Source organism: Aulonocara stuartgranti, assembly GCF_965226115.1.
Source record: "Aulonocara stuartgranti genome assembly, chromosome: 8".
Taxonomy (NCBI): Eukaryota; Metazoa; Chordata; class Actinopteri; order Cichliformes; family Cichlidae; genus Aulonocara; species Aulonocara stuartgranti.
Window position 1 is genome coordinate 23,750,585 of NC_138959.1, and position 20,454 is coordinate 23,771,038.

The 20,454-nt window shown below is 42.4% G+C and overlaps 1 protein-coding gene across 1 annotated transcript in view; it reads right to left on the reverse strand.

The window, feature by feature from the left end:
* Positions 1–1,097: 1,097 nt before the first annotated feature.
* spata20 (spermatogenesis associated 20) overlaps positions 1,098–20,454 on the reverse strand; it is a 56,237-nt gene continuing 36,880 nt past the window's right edge. Inside the window, exon 16 of the mRNA XM_082543665.1 lies at positions 1,098–1,999. Within this exon, the coding sequence (XP_082399791.1) occupies positions 1,805–1,999 (195 nt within the window). The 3' untranslated portion in view covers positions 1,098–1,804. The remainder of the gene's footprint in view (positions 2,000–20,454) is intronic.

Genomic DNA, 20,454 nt, shown 5'->3' on the forward strand with positions numbered 1-20,454 from the left:
GGCCGTCAGGTTAGCTGGGGTCAAACACTAATCTCAGTGCTAATTAAAATTTAGCTTGTGCAGCTCATCAAAACAATTAGTGGAGAACAATAATGAGAGGAGTGATGGAAGGAGGGGGACTGTGTGTGCTTGTAGACTAGGATTCAATAAATGAGACAGAGGCTCCAACATGCTTTCAATGCCAATGGCACAGCAGTGGAATGGCCAGTGTGTATATGCCACCAAGACAGAGGGGTCCAATCCTGGGAGAAGATGAGAGGAAAGGGAGGAGAAGGAAGCAAGCGAGAGAGAGCGGTGTGGAAATACAAGAAAAGGAGCATCCAAATGTTTCAACAGACAGAAAGAACAACCGCTCACAATCTGATAAGTTAAGAAAAGTGATGCTGGGACATTTCATTCAAATCTCTCTCCCTCTGCCTCATGTTCTTCCTCCCCACAGCCTTGTTTTCCTCTTGGCTACTTCTTCTTCCACAGAAGCAGCCGTCTGCCAATATGATCCCTCCTCAATCTTAAGGTGACACGAAAAAAAGGAGGGGAGGGCGGAGACTTGGCTGACAAAAGTACAGAGACAAAAGTAAACAAGTGCAGATGGTCTGCGTGTTGTTAAAGGACAGCGGTGGATGCGAGGTGAAGGACACGAATCTGCCGCCACCATTGCGGAAACTTTGCATTTCTCCTCTCGTCTTTTTCTTCTCGCTTTGCTTCCACAGCCCAGAGGACGACCCTCAGAGACTTGCCTGCCTCGACATCGGCGGTCCATCTGTGTCTCCCTAAAACACACGCAGTAATACACACACTCCCAAGTGTTTCACACAATGTTTACATTACATTGGCCCAGCCTACAGCGGGAAACAGACAGCAAGAGAATACACAACTGACGGCTTCTCTCTGTACGAGTATTTATAGTACAGAGAAGAAAAACGCTGCTGGGACAGACTCACTCACTCCTTCATGGAATTTCCCCATCTTGGACGTCACAGACAAAAACGAACACCACAAAAATGACACTTATTCTGGGCACCTTTATAGCTGCATTACATAACGCAGCACATTCAAACAAAACAGAAGCATCAATCCAAAAATCAAACACCCACTGCTTGTAGGAGAAATAGATTTATTATTCGGGGGTTGTGAATATACATGCTCTGTTTTTTTATGATGTCTAAAGGTAAAGACAACATTCACAAGGCGGATCTTTTGTGCAACAGTTTCAGTAGACTCGCTCCTCACAGATAAAAGCATCATATGCAATGGTTTTTAAAATGTATGTACACGGTTACACACAAATCAACCGCCGCCAGGCAGGTCTCCTCTGTCAAATCCGTGTGTCGTGAACACAGGAGCTGGAACGCATGCCGGAGAGGTCCCTCTGCAAAATGTTATCGGCCCAGTTCATTTAAAGGGCTCTCAGCTTATCCTCTATTAGGGATCTTCTGGGGTAACGGTAAAGCTACAACTTTTTGCAAAGTTGCTACAGGTTTTTCAGATTGCCACTGTTGCTTAGCTCATCTGAGCATTTCTACACATTGATTTGAATTAAAACCTGGAGCTGATATTTGAGGTAATACCTGGTATTGCTGATAAAGAACAGGCTGGAGTAACAGATGTGGGATGGCTAGCAGGACGACACCCTCAAGATTCCTTAGCCCTACCCCTACCAACATCAGCTGCTAAAGCACCGCCATCCAGTGATGGCAAAGCCGGACTCACTAGCCACATCCAACAAAAAAAGAACTAGGCTTGAGCTGCAGGTCTTAGAAGAGCAGTTTTTGAGGATAACATGCTCGGTCAGTTTATTCAGCTGTCATTCTATCTGCGTGTTTGTAGTTCCGTCCAGGAGTAACCGGCGGAGCTCCTGTGGGTCGGTGACGGGCAGAGAGCACGTGAAGTCCTGACAGACGTAGGCTGTGGCTACACCGCGCAGCTGCGACATGGAGGAGAGGACGGGCAGGCGCTGGCACAGGAAACTCTCCGTGTCCCCATCAGTGAGCATCAAGACCTGAAAGAGCCAAGCAAAAAGTATGTGGCATCAGATTACAAGGACAGAACTGATCAACAAGGTGCAGTAAACATTTCTTTGACCATAAATCAGTTCGCCATTATGATAACATTTATGCTTCAAGATTAGGATAATGTTTGCATATAGAAGCGTACGTGCTGAATCTCTAATTAACAAATCGGGATTAAGAGAGGTTAATTAAACTCAATCCAAGCTCCAGTTAAAATAGTTAACATCTCATCTCCAGCTAGTACTTGGTAGACCATCCTCTGTCTCAAACAAGCCACTTTAACTCCTATGGTCTTCGCTTTAAATCAGGCTTCTTTTGATTGGCTGTCCCTCAAAGACAAAAGGTTTGAACAGCAGGTGGGTGTGGCTTCTACTCTGGGGTGTGGCTTCTATGCTGACATGTGCCTGATATGACCATATTAGTATGCTGCTCTCACTGACATCAAACAGAAGACATGCTGTTATGCTTGTAAATTAATAAAAGTGAACTGAGTTGAAGTATTGTGCATCTGCTCAAAGGCAGTGATTTCAGTGAAGCTAGCCCCTCCTGTATGCTAATTCCTAATGCATACACACATTTTGTTTTAGCATCATGGAAAACTGGAATTCTGTGTGTGGGACACAGGAATTACAGCTGAGAAGTGCTGGAACAGTAAATAGAAACCATTTGTTTTAATACAAAAAAAAAAAAAAAAAAAAAAAAAGAAAGTCAGTTGTCGCCATTTGGCCAAGCGTGAAAATGGTTTGAGTAATTGGATTGTCATTTTTATGTTACTTCCATCTGTGTGGCAGCAGTCCAGTCACTAAAGAAGAGTGTTACTGTCTGGGAGAAAGATGTTCAGTGTAATTACATCTTTAAACCATTTCTGTGTCAACGCATCATCTCGGCACACAGCGCGGCCTCGTGCTGATCATGATTGCTCTCTTTATTCCTTTAATACAGCTGTACTACTCCCATACACTCACCCAAAATAACCCTCCCAAAAACACCACATTCAAACGTGGGTCAGTGGCTGCTATGCTGTCATGCCCACACCAAGTCAAGAAATTATTATGTGTGTGTCTGTGTGGGGGATACATGCGTGGTTCACCAGTCCTGCCTGCAGCAATGACGCTTTAAAAAAAGACAAAAACCCAAACAAATAATTTAAGTATGTATTCACAAGAATGTGAATTTGGGCTTCAGGTCACCAGAGAGAGAAAAACCGGCTGCCTGTCTTTGTGCATGTCTGTGTGTCACTGCAGTGTTGGACAGGCAGCAGAGCGAAGTTAAAGAGAGCTGCCCTGTCTGGTCCCTGGGCGGTTTCCTGTCAGACACGTGTCATTTCCTCCTGGCCCTGCACCACCTCTGGTTCACAACGGAGCGAGAAATGACAATACAAACAAGGAGCGGAGGGAAAAATGAGAAAAGGAAGGAGAAAGGAGACGAGATCGGACGACTGCAGGAGGGTAGAGGTGAAACTTCTTGAGTAGACTGACATGACCGTCGGTATAATAAGCTGACAACCAGAGGCAGTATAGGAAACAAACAGTGGTTACAGGTTTGAATGATCGACAGAGTATCTGCAGTATATAAACATCTAAGACAAGCTTGAGCCAGGTAGGTTAAACCTCTGCACTGTTTTATCCACACAGCAGATGAACTTAATCAGGTCTTGTTTGTTTTTCCAATAATAAATTGTACATTTGCTAGTAAGACAAATGACCACCTTATCCTTTAGCACAGCCTGAACTATCTTAGGAAAGCTTTCCTGTTGTTTGTTCAGGCAGTCTTCAGGAACATCTTGATGTATGCAAAATCATCCAGGTAAGGAAATCCCCCAAAGTAGTCTTATGGGTCTTCAGGAATAGTTCTCCAGACGTCCCCTTTCTCTTCTTTGGAGGTCGACTGCCTTTCGTTGTGTTCTTTGTCGAGATGCCGCACTGCTTCAATAGTGCTGAGGTCCAGGCGGGGAGGCCAATCCATGACTGACAGTGTTCGATAGTGTGCTTTTCTATCCAGATTCGCTGTTCCTGCACTGACCGTGTGTTTACACTGTCATGCTGAAAAATGCAGCCATTGCGATTCACATCCTTCCCAGTTGGTATTGAATGGTGGGTCAAAATCTGAAAGTACTTTCCTAGATTGATAAATTGCATCAATTTTGACAAGTTCTCCAACAACAGCTCCAAACCATGACAGAGCCTCCACCGTGTCTTACAGATGGCTGTAGACACTCACTATTGTACATCGTTGCTGACTTCCTGCCGACATTGGTTTAGTCCTGTTAGTCCAGATCTTGTGTAATGTGGGATACCTCAGCCTTTTCTCCCAGTTTCCCTTCCTTCAGAATGTCTTCTTGACAGCCACCATTTGACAGAGACCATTGTGCTGAATGCTCAGTAAACAACTGATGCATCTCTCTGATATTGTGTCAGGTCTTTAATAGATTTTTTCCTAATTGTTAAGGTCGTCACTTTCAGATACTGATACAATTCACAGAGATGTATAATTCCTAGATGATGCATCTTAATGAGTCCAGTTACCCTCCGACACTTCCCTTTTGCACAACTATATGGTTGACAATGAATATCATTCCCATCAAAGTCAGCTGTACTTTGCATTTAGTCCAAATTTGCTAACATGCTCAACTCTAATGGCAAACCTGTTAAACACAAACCTGCTAATCATCAGCATTACCCAGCTGTCCCTGTGATTCCTTAAATGCTGCTGTGCTGCAGTACTAACTCTTAGAGCTGCTAGCAAAGCATTTAATAAAAAGATCGAAACACTGTTTTGGTATCAGTGATAAAACAACATTAATATATCAGAACTGTGATCTGGGAATATTAGAAATGTCATCCCTTCACAGAGTACATAATGATCAGTATGAAGTATGGATTAAACATAAATAATGATACAGTAAAATATCACGGTCCTTCATCTTCCTATGGGTTACCCAGTGGCTAGAAACATCCATATTTAAATTGAAATAGGCAGTAACTCTGAAGTGCATACAGCAATGTGAAGCACATTAATCAACTTCACACATTATTAACACTGATTAATAATGCTAATACACACACACTGACACTGCACTGCAATATACAGTATAGATATAAACAGAAATCCTGCTCTTTGCCTTTCAGATGTATGTTTTTGGTCTTCTATCTACAGCTGTTTTGACACAGTCATCAATAATGTATTGTTATTATTCCGATTAATTCAACCTGTAGTATGCGAGTGCACGTGGGGGTGTGTAGGACATGTTAATGTGAGCTTATCCGTGTACTGTGATCCACTCCGTACAATAACGCTGCACCCTGTTACATGTCCACATGTACAGGTGGCTGTAATAAACTAGAGCACACAGGTACTCCCGATCCTGCTTTCATCGCTAATTGTTCTTTAGTCATTAGACAAAATTGTCTGCTGGAGGAGACTCTCCTCTTCTGTAAGCGTGCCAGCCAGCACTCACCCGGGCCACCATGCGGAACTGTTTGCATCCTCTTCACCCCGTCTCAATGAGCCTTCTCATTCACTGGCTGTCTCAGAGCTCCCCAAGTGCTCCACTCAGCCATTTAGATGCTCATTTGTGCCGAGAGCCATCTGCACTTCAAAAGCCAAAAAACTATCAATAGATTACGCCGCTCAAATCCATCCATCCATCCATTCGCTTCCGCTTATCCTTTTCAGGGTCGCGGGGGGCGCTGGAGCCCATCCCAGCTGTCATAGGGCGAGAGGCGGGGTACACCCTGGACAGGTCGCCAGTCTGTCGCAGGGCTAACACACAGGGACAAACAACCATTCACACTCACATTCATTCACACATTCACACCTAGTGACAATTTGGATTATCCAATTAACCTATCCCCACAAGCTGCATGTCTTTGGACGGTGGGAGGAAGCCGGAGTACCCGGAGGGAACCCACGCAAACACGGGGAGAACATGCAAACTCCACACAGAAACACCCCGGCCTGATGTTGGAATTGAACTCAGGACCTTCTTGCTGTGCGGCAACAGTGCTAACCACCGTGCCACCGTGCTGCTGTGTTGAACTACTTCTGTGTCTATTACTAAATATGCTGTGTGGTAAAGAAAATTCTTCCTTAAGGGGAGCATGAAAGGATGCTGCCCACATCTTATCTTCTCAAAATTCATGCAGGCTTACGTGTTTGAAGAAGCTCAGATGATAAATAATTTTGGCACTAAAAAACAGAAAACTGTGGAAACATCACACCGAGCACCGGAGAGAGCTGTCTACAAACATTTTTGGGCATTAAATCAGGGGAAGACTGGGAAGAAGCATGATGGAGTGTGTTCATATTGGTGTGACCGTTGTCATAGCGACCAGAGGAGGATTTCCCTGCCAAACTGAACCTTTTCCACCCTGACTTGATTCTTCTTTTGGCTTCATGCCGTCCCTCCCTGGGTTCAGACCACATCCAGCCACGTGGCCTCAACTTAAAGGTCGCTCAGTAGTCTGTCTGTGTCACAACAACACGATCTGCACAGACCCCTCGGTGCTGGAAACGACCTGTGCGTGTGTGTGTGTGTGTGTGTGTGTGTGTGTGAAGCTGAAACAAAGAAACAGAGACAGACAGATCCAGATTACGTGTGAATGTACACACGAAGGCTTGTGGATGTGACGGACTGAACGCAAAGTCTGTGTGTGTGTGTGTGTGTGTGTGTGTGTGTGTGTGTGAAGCTGTAGCAGACAGCACAGTTGGCTACACATGAGAGTGCAAACTCCCACAGGGTTAATCCCCTCATACTGGGCAACCCTGAAACAAATACACACACACACACACCTCCCACCCGTTAAATGTCCCTACACTGACAGCTCCCTCCCACTCTACATCTCTCATTCTGCCAAAGCAGAAGAGCTCAGACATTTAAAAAGAACATGCCGTACCTGTGCTGACAGCAACTCGCAAACACACACGCAGCTTCGGAAATCATTTTATCATACTTAGCATCCGCACAACTTGGGGGCTAAACTCACACAATGATCGCATCGAATGCGTGCTTTCAGGAGCCGCTGTCACACCTGAGGAAGAGCAATCACAGTTCTACACGCAGTCAAGCGTGAAGAGAATTACTTCCCCCATCCCTCTCACTTTTGTTTTGTCCAACTTGCACGCACACACGCACACACACACATGCATGCATGCTCACTGTGTGCTGCTCAGTCATCACTGCAACCTGACATCTGGACTTCTGCCCCAGGACAGAAACAGACAAATTCACGCTTTTACGTACATTCTGTGACAGTGTGCTGCTCATATCACCAGTCATCCAGTGACTTTAACTTTACCCTTGGGTTCATTTATTTATCTTTTCAACAAGAGAGAAGGATGAGAGGAGGTGAGTGTGCCAGAAAGAAAACTGGACAGGAGACATTTGAGAGGAAGGAGAAGGTCAGAGAAACGGGAACGGATTCGGCTGATTTGGGAGCATTAAGCAGGATTGAGCTAAAACTCTTCACAGAGATCAAAATCTGCCTTTTTCTACACTTAACTATATAATATCCAGAACAGTTAACACACTTCAACTAAGTGCACATTTTAATGCAAGGCTTAATATTCAGTTTAAACTCAGACTCCAAATATGATCACCTACACCACATTAAAAGCAAGAATCTGGAAGCTTTCCTTATCCTTCCAAAAACAGTTATGACACACAAGGGCTCTGACGAGGATCTGAGGCTTTCCTATGGATTAAAATGTTCTCCCAGTTTGTTTTTTTTAAATCCAGAGAATTAAAAAGACTGACACGAAAATGTAGAATCAAGCTAATGTCCAAAATTATGCACATTACTTGACACAAGAGCTACGAATACAGACATAAGGAAAAAAACTACAAAATAAGCCTGCGCGCACGCGCACGCACACACACACACACACACACACACACACACTTGCCGTCTGACCCGAGTTAGAATGAGTGGGCGAGCCTGTTCTGGCAGTGTGTTCTGTCTTTTGTCAAGCTGGGCATCAGTTTTCAGCTGCTGACAGTCTCTACAGGACCCTCTTCACTAAATCAAACTGTGTCTGCAGCAAGATGTGAGAATGCCTTGGGATCTGAGCAGAATTAACAGCCTCTCTCTTCAATCAGGCCCTGACACCTACGGCACACTTCATCAGCTTCTGTTGTGTTTAAGATGAAAGAAGATTCTCATTTTTTAATGTCGTAAAAGTCACGCCAAGTTAGAAATGCTAAAGCGATAAAATCTGACATATGAGTGATACAAGGACGAGGCCAGTAGTCTGAAATATCCCAGATATACAGGCGGGTGACTAATGAAGGAAAAAGACTTGAACCCTTGACCCCTGTATGGAGAGGATCTGCTGGCTCTGTTATGCTGGGGTGGGGGTCTGTCTCCTTAGAAGGAAGGATGACTGTAAATCCATACAAAGATGTTCTGAGGAATCACCTTTACCTTTTTGGAAGAATGTCGTTCATTACTCCAGTAACATTTCAGCGATTGGGTGATCTTTCTGGAGGAACAGTGGAGCAGATCTGGTTGTATGGAAAGGCCCAATCAAAGGTCCTCCCTTACTAATGTAACGGGGAACATTATATCAAAGACATCACAAAATGCATAAGTGTCCTACTTCACATTTAAAGAAGAATGTTAAGCACGGCTCCACAACACGGGTGGAGAATCATCCTGGTGCTACACGTTTGAAACGGCAACGGTTAGCTTTAGTTTGGTTAATATTAGAACCACCAAGAGGGTCATTTATGTAGCTGTGTATAAAACTCATCATCTCATACTTCATTACTTATCCAGTGTTTTAGTGCTGGCTAAAATGACAAATTATTACAAACACCTCTACTTAAAGCCGCCAAGAGAATTTGACCCCCAACAGAAATCACTGTAAAAATGCTGCACTTTACATTTACAGCACACCTGCATTGTTGACACATGAGCAAGAAACAGCTAGATGTGATTGATAGATGAATACACAGGGCACTGTAGTTAGATAAAAGATGAATGGTTACTACGGTGCTGACCCGGGGCTGGAAGTGTAGAGAATTGGGCAGATTTCTACTGTCAGAGCAGAGAGTCCAAAGTAGTAATCAGAGCAAAAAAAAGTGAAATACACAGCAGATCAGCTGAACTGATTTCAGGCCTGAGGAGCAGAGCCGAGGAGGGCTGCAGACTGAGGTGGAGCAATGTGGGTGGTGGTGAATGAGAGAGGCTACAAGTCCACTGAAGGAAAAGCAGGGGGGTAAGAGGAAAACGATACGAAAAAGAGAAGACAAATGAAACCACAACATAGGGAGACGGGACAAAGCAGGGTGAGGGAGAGAGGAGACTACAATTAATGCTGCAGTGGCGTAAAAATATGTGAAGAGTAAAAAAGGTGAGCGGAGAAGAAGTGCACAGTGTATCCTATTAAGTCCTTCAGCATTCTGAGCATGAAGCAGCATAGCTAGAAGATGGTTCAGGGACATCTGATCTAGCCCCAACTACAAGCTCTATCAAAAAAACCTAATCTTGAAAATAGAGAGGGTGTCACACTGGGAGCTGGTTCCATGGGAGAGGAGCTGACAGCTGAAGGCTCTACTTTTAGAAACTCTGGGAACCAGAGTGCTCTGTTAGGATCATGTGCATGTATGACAGGACCTGATTATTCAAGATGTTGTATGTGACGAGAAGGATTTTGAATTCAATTCTGGATTTAACTGGGAGCCAATGACAAGAAACTAATATGGGAGAAAACAGAAACAAGCAAAATGAACTCTCATCCTCTCAAAGCTGGGGGCTTTTTAGGGAATTATAAGATCGATAAAACCTGATAATAACAAACATCAATAGTCCAGCATAGAGATAATCAGTCCAACATATTTGTTTATGTGTGCACTGAAAAACATATCCTGATCAAAAGTGTACTGAAGGTTATTCTAATATACTGTAAATTATTATATTTATAGATTAAACAAAGCATATTGTGGTGAATTTTACCTGCTCAAATCTGTATCAACTTACATCAACAATATGTGGTTGTTGAATAGTGGTATTGTAAAGCGCTTTGGGTGCCTTGAAAAGCGCTATATAAATCCAATCCATTATTATTATTATTATCAATCAGAATACTACAGATGTCTGCAAATTATTATTATATAATAATAATTATAATAAAAATATTATATTATCATAATCGGCCTTTGTCAATACTCAATATCGACTCATAAGAAAAGATTTACATTCTGTTTTGCTTTTGCAAAAGCAGAAAAAATAATAGAGATGAACTTTTTTTTGAACCAAAAGAAATCTAGATTCTTGTCAGATGTAACTAATTTAATCCTTGACAGAGAGCTTGGCTCTTGTTTCAGGTGGCTTTACACTCAGGGTCACTGGAAGGCAGATGAACAGTACATCTGTGCCCCTGAAAACCACTAGCCACTAACTGGATGTGTGAGATGAAAGACTGCTGGACTCCATCTGAGGTGTTTCATTAGCTCTCAGTCGTACAGTGGGCCAGAATTGGAAATAAGGTCTAAAATTTTGCTTCTTTCTAATTCACTATGGGAAATTGTGTGAATTTCAGCACGTGTATGGATACTAGCTCTGTGTGTGAAAGACTGATCAGCTAGAACATATTTGTATGTCTTTTAATTTCAGCACAAAATGAACAAAGTGAGTTTTCAATTATTTTTCTTAGCCTTTCCAACAACACCATTCTGTTTACAGGATATCTTTGTATACTGAGATTTTAGCTTCATACTGCTGTAAAAAATGTGAGCAGAACTGAATTATTCAAGCGTTATTAACCCTCTGGGGTCCAGGGTATAATTGGCCGTTTTTGACTACTTTTGATTTTACTTCTATATTTCACCTTTAAAAACTGTTCATCTTGCTTTGTTTGGTATCATTCTCTTCAGCACAGCCCTCATACCTCATATCTGGTGTCATTCCTAAAACTTACCCCCTCTTCCTAAACAACCAAATGCCACATATAATTTTGTGATTCGTTGACATGGTACACTTTAACACCAATAGGAAAGGGGTGTTTTTCTTTAAAAAAAAAATTTTTGCTCCAAAGGGGAGAGTGGTTGCTAGCGCTGTCCTTAGAAAACACTGTTTATACCATTTTATTCAGACACAAAGATAGCGTGTATTTTTCTTTTATCATAACTCTCGTTTTACATGGCCTATCAACACAATTCAAAAACTGGTATATAGTTTGCAGTCCACACTTTTGACAAGTTGAAATGGAGGCTGTGCATCGTTGCATCTTGTTGTCTTAAATTGGTCATGTGATTTTGACGCACTCGTGCATCCGTCGACCCTAGAGGGTTAAAGAAAATAACTACTAATTTCTAACTTTAGTACTAATAACTACTTCATTCTTCTTGCAACTTCACAAAAAATGACTGTTTTAATTTTATATAGCTATTTTAATGTCTAATCAAGTGTGTCAAACATAAGGCCCAGGGTCCACAATCAGCCCAGCAAGGACAAGGACAGCAAGCAAGGAAAATATGAAGAGGGCAGAAAGTTTTAGAAGTTATACAACTGATAAAAATCTTCTCTATAGCCATTCTTACTACACCAAAGTAGTTAAGTAACAGATAAACAATTAAATGACAGAAAAGTTCCTGTTTTTTTACTTTCTACCATAGAAGTTTCAATTAAAACAAGAAAACTTTCATCAATCAATAAGCTGTAAGTTCTATAAATATGGGACAGTCTGGGCAGTGAGCTGCCAGAATCTTTTCTGTATTTTTAGATATTTATCGTGTAGAAAAACTGAAATTGAACTTCTTTATTTTATAGTAAGATGTCTCAGGAATTAAATGTGTAGTTAAATGTGTAGTTAAATGTCTTTACACAATGTATGTTTCACTCGGCGATCAAAGTGGCCTTCAATGGAAAATGAGTTTGACATCCCTAGTCTAAATGCTCTTTTATATCCTCTTACGCTGCTTTTGTAAATTACCTTTGATGTCTTTTGAAATTTTATGTAAAGCACTTTGAATAGCCTTGCTGTTAAAATGTGCTAAAGAAATAAACTTGCCTTGCCTCCTCGATAGAATGTTACAAGGTCCAGATACTAGATACCATTCATCAGTTTCAGATAAGAGATCCAAGTGAAAATTACATGATACTGGCTGAGGCAGATGAAGAAGTACACCAGTACAGGAAGGAGACACAGGCAGCCAACAGGAACAAAATCCAAATTGTTGCTTTGAAAATAAATTATCTGAAAGAGACAGACTAAGACTGAACTGCTTGTAGAGAATTTGCATGCAGTTCGGAGTAATGTTGATGCAGGATTTTCTTCAACACAGTTCTCCACTAAATGCAAATTGATTCTTGGCACTGTCAATGAACAAAATGCTCAGAACTGCTTTCCTTCCTTTGACTGCCAGGGAGATGTTGGCTCAGCTTAGAGTGCTTCCAACTATTTATGGGCACACAAACTTTCGTTAAAGCAGTTTTCTACTGTTCCTTTCAAAAGTTTACATGAAAGATTGAGTTTTCATGTTTGGAAATGTTGTGCTGAAATGCTACTTTTTCATATCTATACATGCTACCACAGATTATGTATTTTTTAAATAATTAAAATAAAAATGATATCACAATAGAAATACACTGTAAAAATGTGATATTAAGTTTTTTAAACTGGCTTTTGAGTTTTTTTTAAAAATGTAAAAATGTATTATTACTTAAATCCACCACCGCCAAGCTTGGGTGTGAGTAGAGCCCTCTAGTGGGTTGCCACACATGCCCAGCCCCCCGAACACCCAAACAAACAGTCCACTAGTCCAGGACCCGGGGCTTAATCAAATGTCCAGAACGACTGAAACGCGGAGTCCGAGAACTGGCTGTGGGCTCACCAGGCCGGGCAGGACAGGCCGAACCCTCCGCTTGCCGGACAAGCGCCGACGGGCACGGTGAGATCACAGAGGGAGGGTCAGAGTCCAACATTCCGGCAGCAGGTGGGCGGCTGCGGCGGAGGACTGGCACCACAGGCGCATCCTGCAGAATGTGTGCAGGCTTAAGTTGGTCCACTGAAACTACCTCCTGCCGGCCCCCAAAATCCAAAAGAAACCCCCTGGCCACCACCTCTGCTGTCGTGAAAGCCAGGGGAACCACCCCTGGCCACCTGGTGGTGCGATCCACCACAGTCAAAAGGTGTGTGAAACCCTGTGACTGTGGGAGTGGTCCGACCAAATTGTCGTGCACATGGTCCGAGGGGCACCTGAGTGTGCCTGTGGACCTTCGAGCGTTAGCACAGAACACACGCAGCAGCCCAATTCTTTACCGCTTTCCGCAGGCCCGGCCAAACAAACTTGTCGCTTACCAGCTTGACCGAAGCCTGTAAGCCCGGGTGAGAGAGAGCATGGATGGAGTCGAAAACACGACGGTGCCACGAAAGGGGAACGACGGGGCACGGGCGACCCATAGACACGTCGCAAAGCAAACGCGGACCGCCATCCCACACCGGCGTGTCTTCCAGCATGAGGCTCGTCTTTCTTTATAAGTTGCAATAGGAGAACCGTTAGCCGCAATCAGCTGCAGTCCGTGGCCTGCTGCTAAGCGGTCCGCGGCGGTGGGCGTGATGAGGCTCTTCTGGGAGCCAGAGTCCAGCAGAAAACAGCGCCCGGAGCGTGAGTCTTCAATGAAGAGCAGCCTTTCCATATCGTCAGCGACTGCGGCAGGCAGCAACGCGCTCTGGCGCCAAAACGCTGATGGTAGAAACAAAAATCTTTCCCGCGGTGTGTAGCGGTTCCTGCCGTTAGTGCCAGCTTGTCCGCTCTGGAGAAGGCTGTTGGGGGTGTCGCCGGCAGATCCACGGCCGAGGCATGCACTCCAAATGTGTGGGAAACCAGCAGGATGCGATCTGCCTCTTCAGCCAGGGAGCGGTACTCCTGCGCCGCTAGAAACGGGGAGCTGGCGAGGCCAGTTCTCACAGTGACAGGCAGTTGTCTGGTAAAGAGATGGACGAAAAGGAATCCTCCGTCGTCCGAACCGAGCAAGGACAACATGTTTTCCGTGAGTTCAAGAGCCGTGCCTCTGCCCAGCCTGGAGAGGGAAAGAAGTTTCTTGGCTTGCTCCGCACCGGAGAGGGTGTATCGCCGCGGGAGTAGGTCCTTAAGGGCGACATATTTCCCTTGCACGGGCGGGTCCCGGAGGAGGGCCATCGCACGGCGGGTGGCTAGCAGGTTGAACGATGCCACCACATGATGAAATTTCGTGTCGTCAGCCGAGATGCCGGGGAGAGCAAACTGAGCCTCCACGCGGACAAACCATGACGAGGGGTCGTGGAGCCAGAAGTCCAGCAACTGGAGCGCCACGGCAAACGTAGCCACAGCAAACATAGCCACAGCAGGAGCTAGAGGGCCGGCAGTAGCTGGCCGTCCAGGGCGAACTCCATGGTTCGATGCGTGTTCAAGGTAGGGTCACCAATATGGAGGCATGGGACACACAAAGTTGTAGCATTTTCAGCACAACATTTCAAAACATTATTTTTGATTGATTTAAACTAACCTAGACTACAAAAGGAGAGTGTAAGTAACACCAAACAAGATGTGTTTGTCAGCTTTAGTCTGCAACTGTATTGCAGTCTACCTAGTTCCAGGTTTGGAAACTTTAACTAAAATTATTACATTTTGTCGTAGCATGCTGTGTAGAGGAATCATTTACTCAAAAAAAATCTCAGAAGTTAAATTTATGCTGCGAGTTTTCCAAGACAAAAGCAAATCTTGAGTTTTATTTAAATACAGGAAAGATACACTGATGGGTATCAAGTGTCAAAGTAAAACTTGCTAAGGGAGATTTAACCAAATATGAGTGAAATTGCATGTATATATTTGAACATGTAAGTATAGTTTTGACCTTGTGTGCATTAGAGGAAATTCTTAATAAATTCAAACTTGTGAACACAATACTTGTTTTTTTTTTAAAGGTAATTCTTTGGAAAGAAAAAAAAAGTTCAAAGAAAGTATTAAATATATATATGCAAACTTCTGTCCACAACTGTGGGAAAAATCTTTTTACAAGCATAAGAACGATCAAACAAAATTTTTTTTTCATCTTGCTACACCTGTGATTACATGAGAAAGAATTTCACAGCTTATAGAGAGGGAAAGAATGACCCAAAGGGATATACAGTTGCAAAATGCCTGTATTTATGTATGTGTAAATGTGTATCCACACACAGCATAAGGATATTTACTGAGCTGAGATATGGACAAGCACGAAGCATCAAGCATGGCTACAGCACTCAAGATACCACGGGCAGAGGATTATATCGCACACATGCCACTAAAGCTGTCAACTCTGCTGAATCATGAGTGTACATGCAGCTTCACTGTTGCTTTATGAAGATGAAAAGAAAAAAAAAAAGTAACATTCACTTAATGGATGAATGTGTAATGCTTTAGATTAACAAATATTAGAAGAATGGAAGGAGGTGAATGTAATGTGAAACTGAATATCTAAAGGATGTTCATTTGCAAAATAGCAGAGACAAAGCAGGAAAAAGAGGATAAGTGGCTACCTGAATGCATTAAAGTAAGCATGAAATGCACTTTTCCTCTACATGAACCATCTGGGGCCTTTCCCAGACCTGTCAGTCAGACTGTTTTCTACTCTGGATGGTTACTGGGCTTAACAGGTCATCAAGGTATTGGCGGCTCAGGTGGTAGAGAGAGTTGCCGAACAATCAGGAGGTGGATTGATTCCTGGCTTTACATGTCGAAGACGCTGAAGATGCCCAAGTTGCCTCTGACGCATCCATTAGACTATAAATGTTGGCTAAAAAGTGCTTAGGAATAAATAAAAGCACTGAAATTGTGTGTTTTTAAGTGGCTTGTGGTAGAAAGCACTTTGAGTGGTCAAAGTGAGCAGAAAGTTGCTACAAGTATGAGTCTGTTTAACAGAACAGAAGAAACAATTCTTAGCGGACATATGCAATCTTTTAAGGAGCTTTCATGAGTGACCGAGGCTCAGCGAAACAAAGAGACACAACAGGACACAGAGTGAAACAACGGAGCTTAAAGATCACTGAGGACCCTGGGCATGCCTAACTCTAATCCTCTTTTTTACAGTCGTGTTACCATTGCAAGTTGGCTAGTAGATACTGTCTCTTATCTCCACCCATCCCCTCCTTTCCCTTTCTCTACTCACACTCCATATCACCCTGCTAACTGTTCCCCCATGTCTCTAAGGTCTTGTTAGGGATTCCCAGTTGTTCGCAGACATTTTCAAAAGGACTCTCCTCTTAATAGGCCACGGTCCATCCTTCTACTCTACGATTTGTCCTATTCTCTCTGCCTCACTCTCGTCTTTCGAAAGGCACAGGGAATGCGAAATATATCCATCTACATTTAATTCCATTTAATAATTCTTACATGGTATTTCTTAAACCATAAAAAATCTCTCTGTCCTAAGCATATTTTCTAACGCTCACATTTTACAGTCCTCCATAAGACGTGCCACAAACACTTTCCAGATTATGGGACACATATTGCTGAAGTTTTTACTTAAATACACTCGAGAGAGGAACAGCAACTCTATTGCTCTCTGTGACAGTTTGCTTATAATAGAGTTACACAAAGTTACTTGGCTAGTTTTCTGGGGGGAAGGCTGATGAATAAGCAGAGCTGACAAGACACAGTCGGGCTCAGTGGGAACTCACAATGGGAATTACAGTTCTTGTAAAGCATTATTCAACTCATAAAAGATCATGTGTAAATCTTGGGCTGACAGAAATTCATAATTTGAACCACTATCAATGCCACTGCCAACATGCTTTGTTGCTCACATTACTAAGCAGCCTTGAGATCACAGCTTGATGAATGTAAATCTTCATGTTTAGTGTTGAATGTATTCCATTTTCTAGAAATGTATTCTAAAAATGCTGATCAGACAGACCAATGGAGAAATCTTGATTTTTCTTTTTTAACCACCAAGATTAACCAGCACACAGTTCAAAATGAAGCTTTCTTTCAACAATTCCAACCCTCTTTCAAAAGTAATGTTCCTAGAGAACTAAATTGCATTTACTTACCTTACTTACCAAACATTTTTCTCTATAGCAATAAAACCTTAAAATTTTAAAGAGAGACATTCATCAGGTTGATAATGGCTTTTTGACCTTGAACCCCCATCCTGTCTCATTGCCTTGATCATCTACTCTACACCTATGTCTAGTTTGCCCCAAGTGTATAAATAGTCCTCTTTTCTCCTTTGTCCCTGGGTCTGTTAAATTCCCCAAGTATGTTTGAACTGTACGATCTCGTGGGTGTTTTTGGACTTTGTTTTGACAATTCTCATCTCTGCATCAGCCCTAATAAACGTTAACTCCTGTTTAATCAGCCACAAACACAGTGAAGAAATTTAGTTTAATGACTCAAAGCAGTGAATGGACCCTAGCGAAGACCTTCTAGTTTCAGCTGCCTCTGTTAGGACATCTGCCATAAACACAGCTATGTGTCTAACTCCAGCACCCAGGTGGATTTGTTTAAAAAATGAATTAAACAAATAAATAAATAACTCAGTAGTCATAGAGTTGTTATGAAGGGAGAAACTATCAACAAAAACAACCTTTTGGTACCAGGTTGAAACATGTTTTTTTAATCCTGAAGGTGCTCAAGTGGCAGTTTTTGGCACTTGCACACACGTTGCCTCTTGGGTAAAACATGTTATCATTTTGATAATGTCATCTCTTTGTCATAAACCACAAAAAGTCTCGGTAAGCATTACTATGTGGAGATTTGCAAAAGACGCTAAACCATTCTGACTCACAAATGTGCCCAAATGCAGACATGGTAAAAGAAAAAGGAAGCGAATTACTCAGTACAGGTTGAACATTATTGGAGTGCAAATATGGATGTAATGCTTTCGAATCAGTGACTCACAGAGGTCACTAACATGAAGATGATACAACAACTTTGCAAGTGTTGTTAGAATATTAGCCTTATTTTGAGAACACATTCTGACTGCACACTTTTAGAGCAAAGAAATTCCACACGTTGGTGTTTTCAGTGCCAACGTGGCTTTGAAGAAGAAAATTTAGCCACCATCAATTTATCATTTATACCTGTGTTTTTCACACTGTTAACATATTTTCCACAAGATAGACCTCATGTCCTAAGTAGAGGAGGCACACTAGAAAAACTGTTTCTAGTCCTACCAATGTAAGACTAAGATTCATGTCACAAAACACCACTGTAACACTGTAGTGTCTATCCCTATCCTTAGGCCCAATTGCTAAAAAAGACTGCATCTCTATTTGTATTGCAAATCCCATAATACAATTCCTGTACTTACACAATCAACAAACCCTAACCCGACTCTAATCAAGCTATGTTTCTGTGTAATAGAAAAATTAACCACAATTTATTGCAGCAATTACAATCAAGAGCGATGTTTCGGTTTAACGGAGGCCTATAATTGATTCCAACAAGCAAAAAGTGAAGAAGCAGCTCCGAGTGCTGGAGTGAATTGAGAAGTGCAGACTCTTGCGGTGAATTAAAATAGTAAGTATTTTAAATGAAGTGTGAAGAAATAAAAATGTGCGTGTGTGTGTGCGTGCATGCTCTAGATTAGCATGAGTTGAGTTCTGAGCACCTCATTCACCACAATTAGTTTGTGGCGGTCTAAAACCAGGAAAACAGGCAAGGAGTAATTGGATTTAAATTAGACATGTTCTCTGCTCATAGCTACCTAATGTAACGTGGAGCACAGTCCTCTTACTCTTCCTTCGACTTCTTCCCTTTATCTCATTTACCAACCCTCAATCTCTTCCCACTCCTGATGCTTATATAACCCACCCAGCTGACTCCATCATGCACTTTACCCCTTACTTGCATTATACCCATTCCCTTCCAGTTCATTTGGTGTTTTTACGTGTCATCTTGTACATTATCTGTTTTAGATCATGTTTTCTACTTTTCCTTGTTCTTGCTACCAGAAATGAATTACTTTAAAGGAACAGATCAAAGAATGTGTACCAAGAAAGTGTCGAGGTTTTTATTATTTCATAGGTTTTAAAACATTTCACAGAACAGAATCATTTCTCTTAAGAGTTTTTAAATGATCTTTTATTAGCTAATGACTCTGTGGACAGCATTATTTTAAGGCTTTAGATCTAACCAGTTTCACAGGGTTCTATTCTATTACTTTGCCAGGTATCAATTCTGTGCTGATGATTTCCAAATCTACCTGCTCCTAAAAGTATTACATATTTTGTCAAGTGACATTAAAGTCTGAATGACCTTAATTTTTTTTTTTTTACTTTAATGAGAAGTATGAATTACAATAATAAAAACCAATTAGTTCCAGCGATGATCCAAAACTGGACCTGTGTCCAATGTCTCCAAAGGTTGATTCTGTTGATCTGGACGTAGCGTTTTTAGTTTCCATTATAAATAAGCTTGGTGTGAAAATGGGCTGTAACTTAAAGACTGAACAAACAATTCTTAATTCATTTGTTCAATTAGGTTTTTACCAACTAAGGCTTCTAAGGTCAAGCACTTCTTATTTATTATTAACTTTTGGAAAGTTATACATGCTTTTATTACTAAGAGCCATTTCGTTCGTGACCGACACAACACTACTTTTGTCAACTTTTTAAAAAAAATAAAATTGGATTGGATTGTTAAATTGGATGCTCAAATTAGACATGGCTAAAGTTTCAAGCCATATTTAAGCATATGATAAAGTAACCCCTGTAAAGCCAAAACTAAGGCTTTACGTTCAGAGTTATTTAGTACGTCAGCACTAAATCCACACCCATCTGCTGCTCAATCCCTCTGTTTAAAAAATGTAACCAATCAGAAGGAAAGCTATGTTAAAAGTAAGTGGAAAGGCGCTAAAAAAAGCTGGTTTCTAACAGCAGTGAAGGGCTTCACAAAGGTTCACTATAAAATAAGCATTATTCTAAACACTGAACCATTAAACTGGAACAGTTTGCAGCCGAGAGTGAAGTGGTGGGAATGAGAATCAGCACCTCCAAATCTGGGGGCATGGTCCTCAGCCGGAAAATGGGTGGAGTGTCCAGTCCGGGTCAGGGACGAGTTCCTGCCCCAAGTGGAGGAGTTTAAGTATCTCGGGGTCTTGTTCATGAGTGACGGGAGAAGGGAGCGGGAGATTGATGGTCCATCATGTTGAAGAGAGAGCTGAGTATAAAGCGAAGCCCTCAATTTACCAGTAGTTCTACACCCCGACCCTCAACTATGGTCACAACCTGTGGGTAGTGACCAAATGAACAAGATCGCGGATACAAGCGGCGGAAATGAGCTTCCTCCGAAGGGTGGCTGGCCTCTGCCTTAGAGATAGGGTGAGAAGTTCAGCCATCCAGGAGGGACTCAGAGTAGAGCTGCTGCTCCTCCACATTGGAAGGAGCCAGTTGAGGTGGTTCAGTCATCTCATAAGGCGGCCTCCTGGGCGCCTCCTGGGTGAGGTGTTCTGGGCATGTCCCAGCCAGGAGGAAGCCCCAG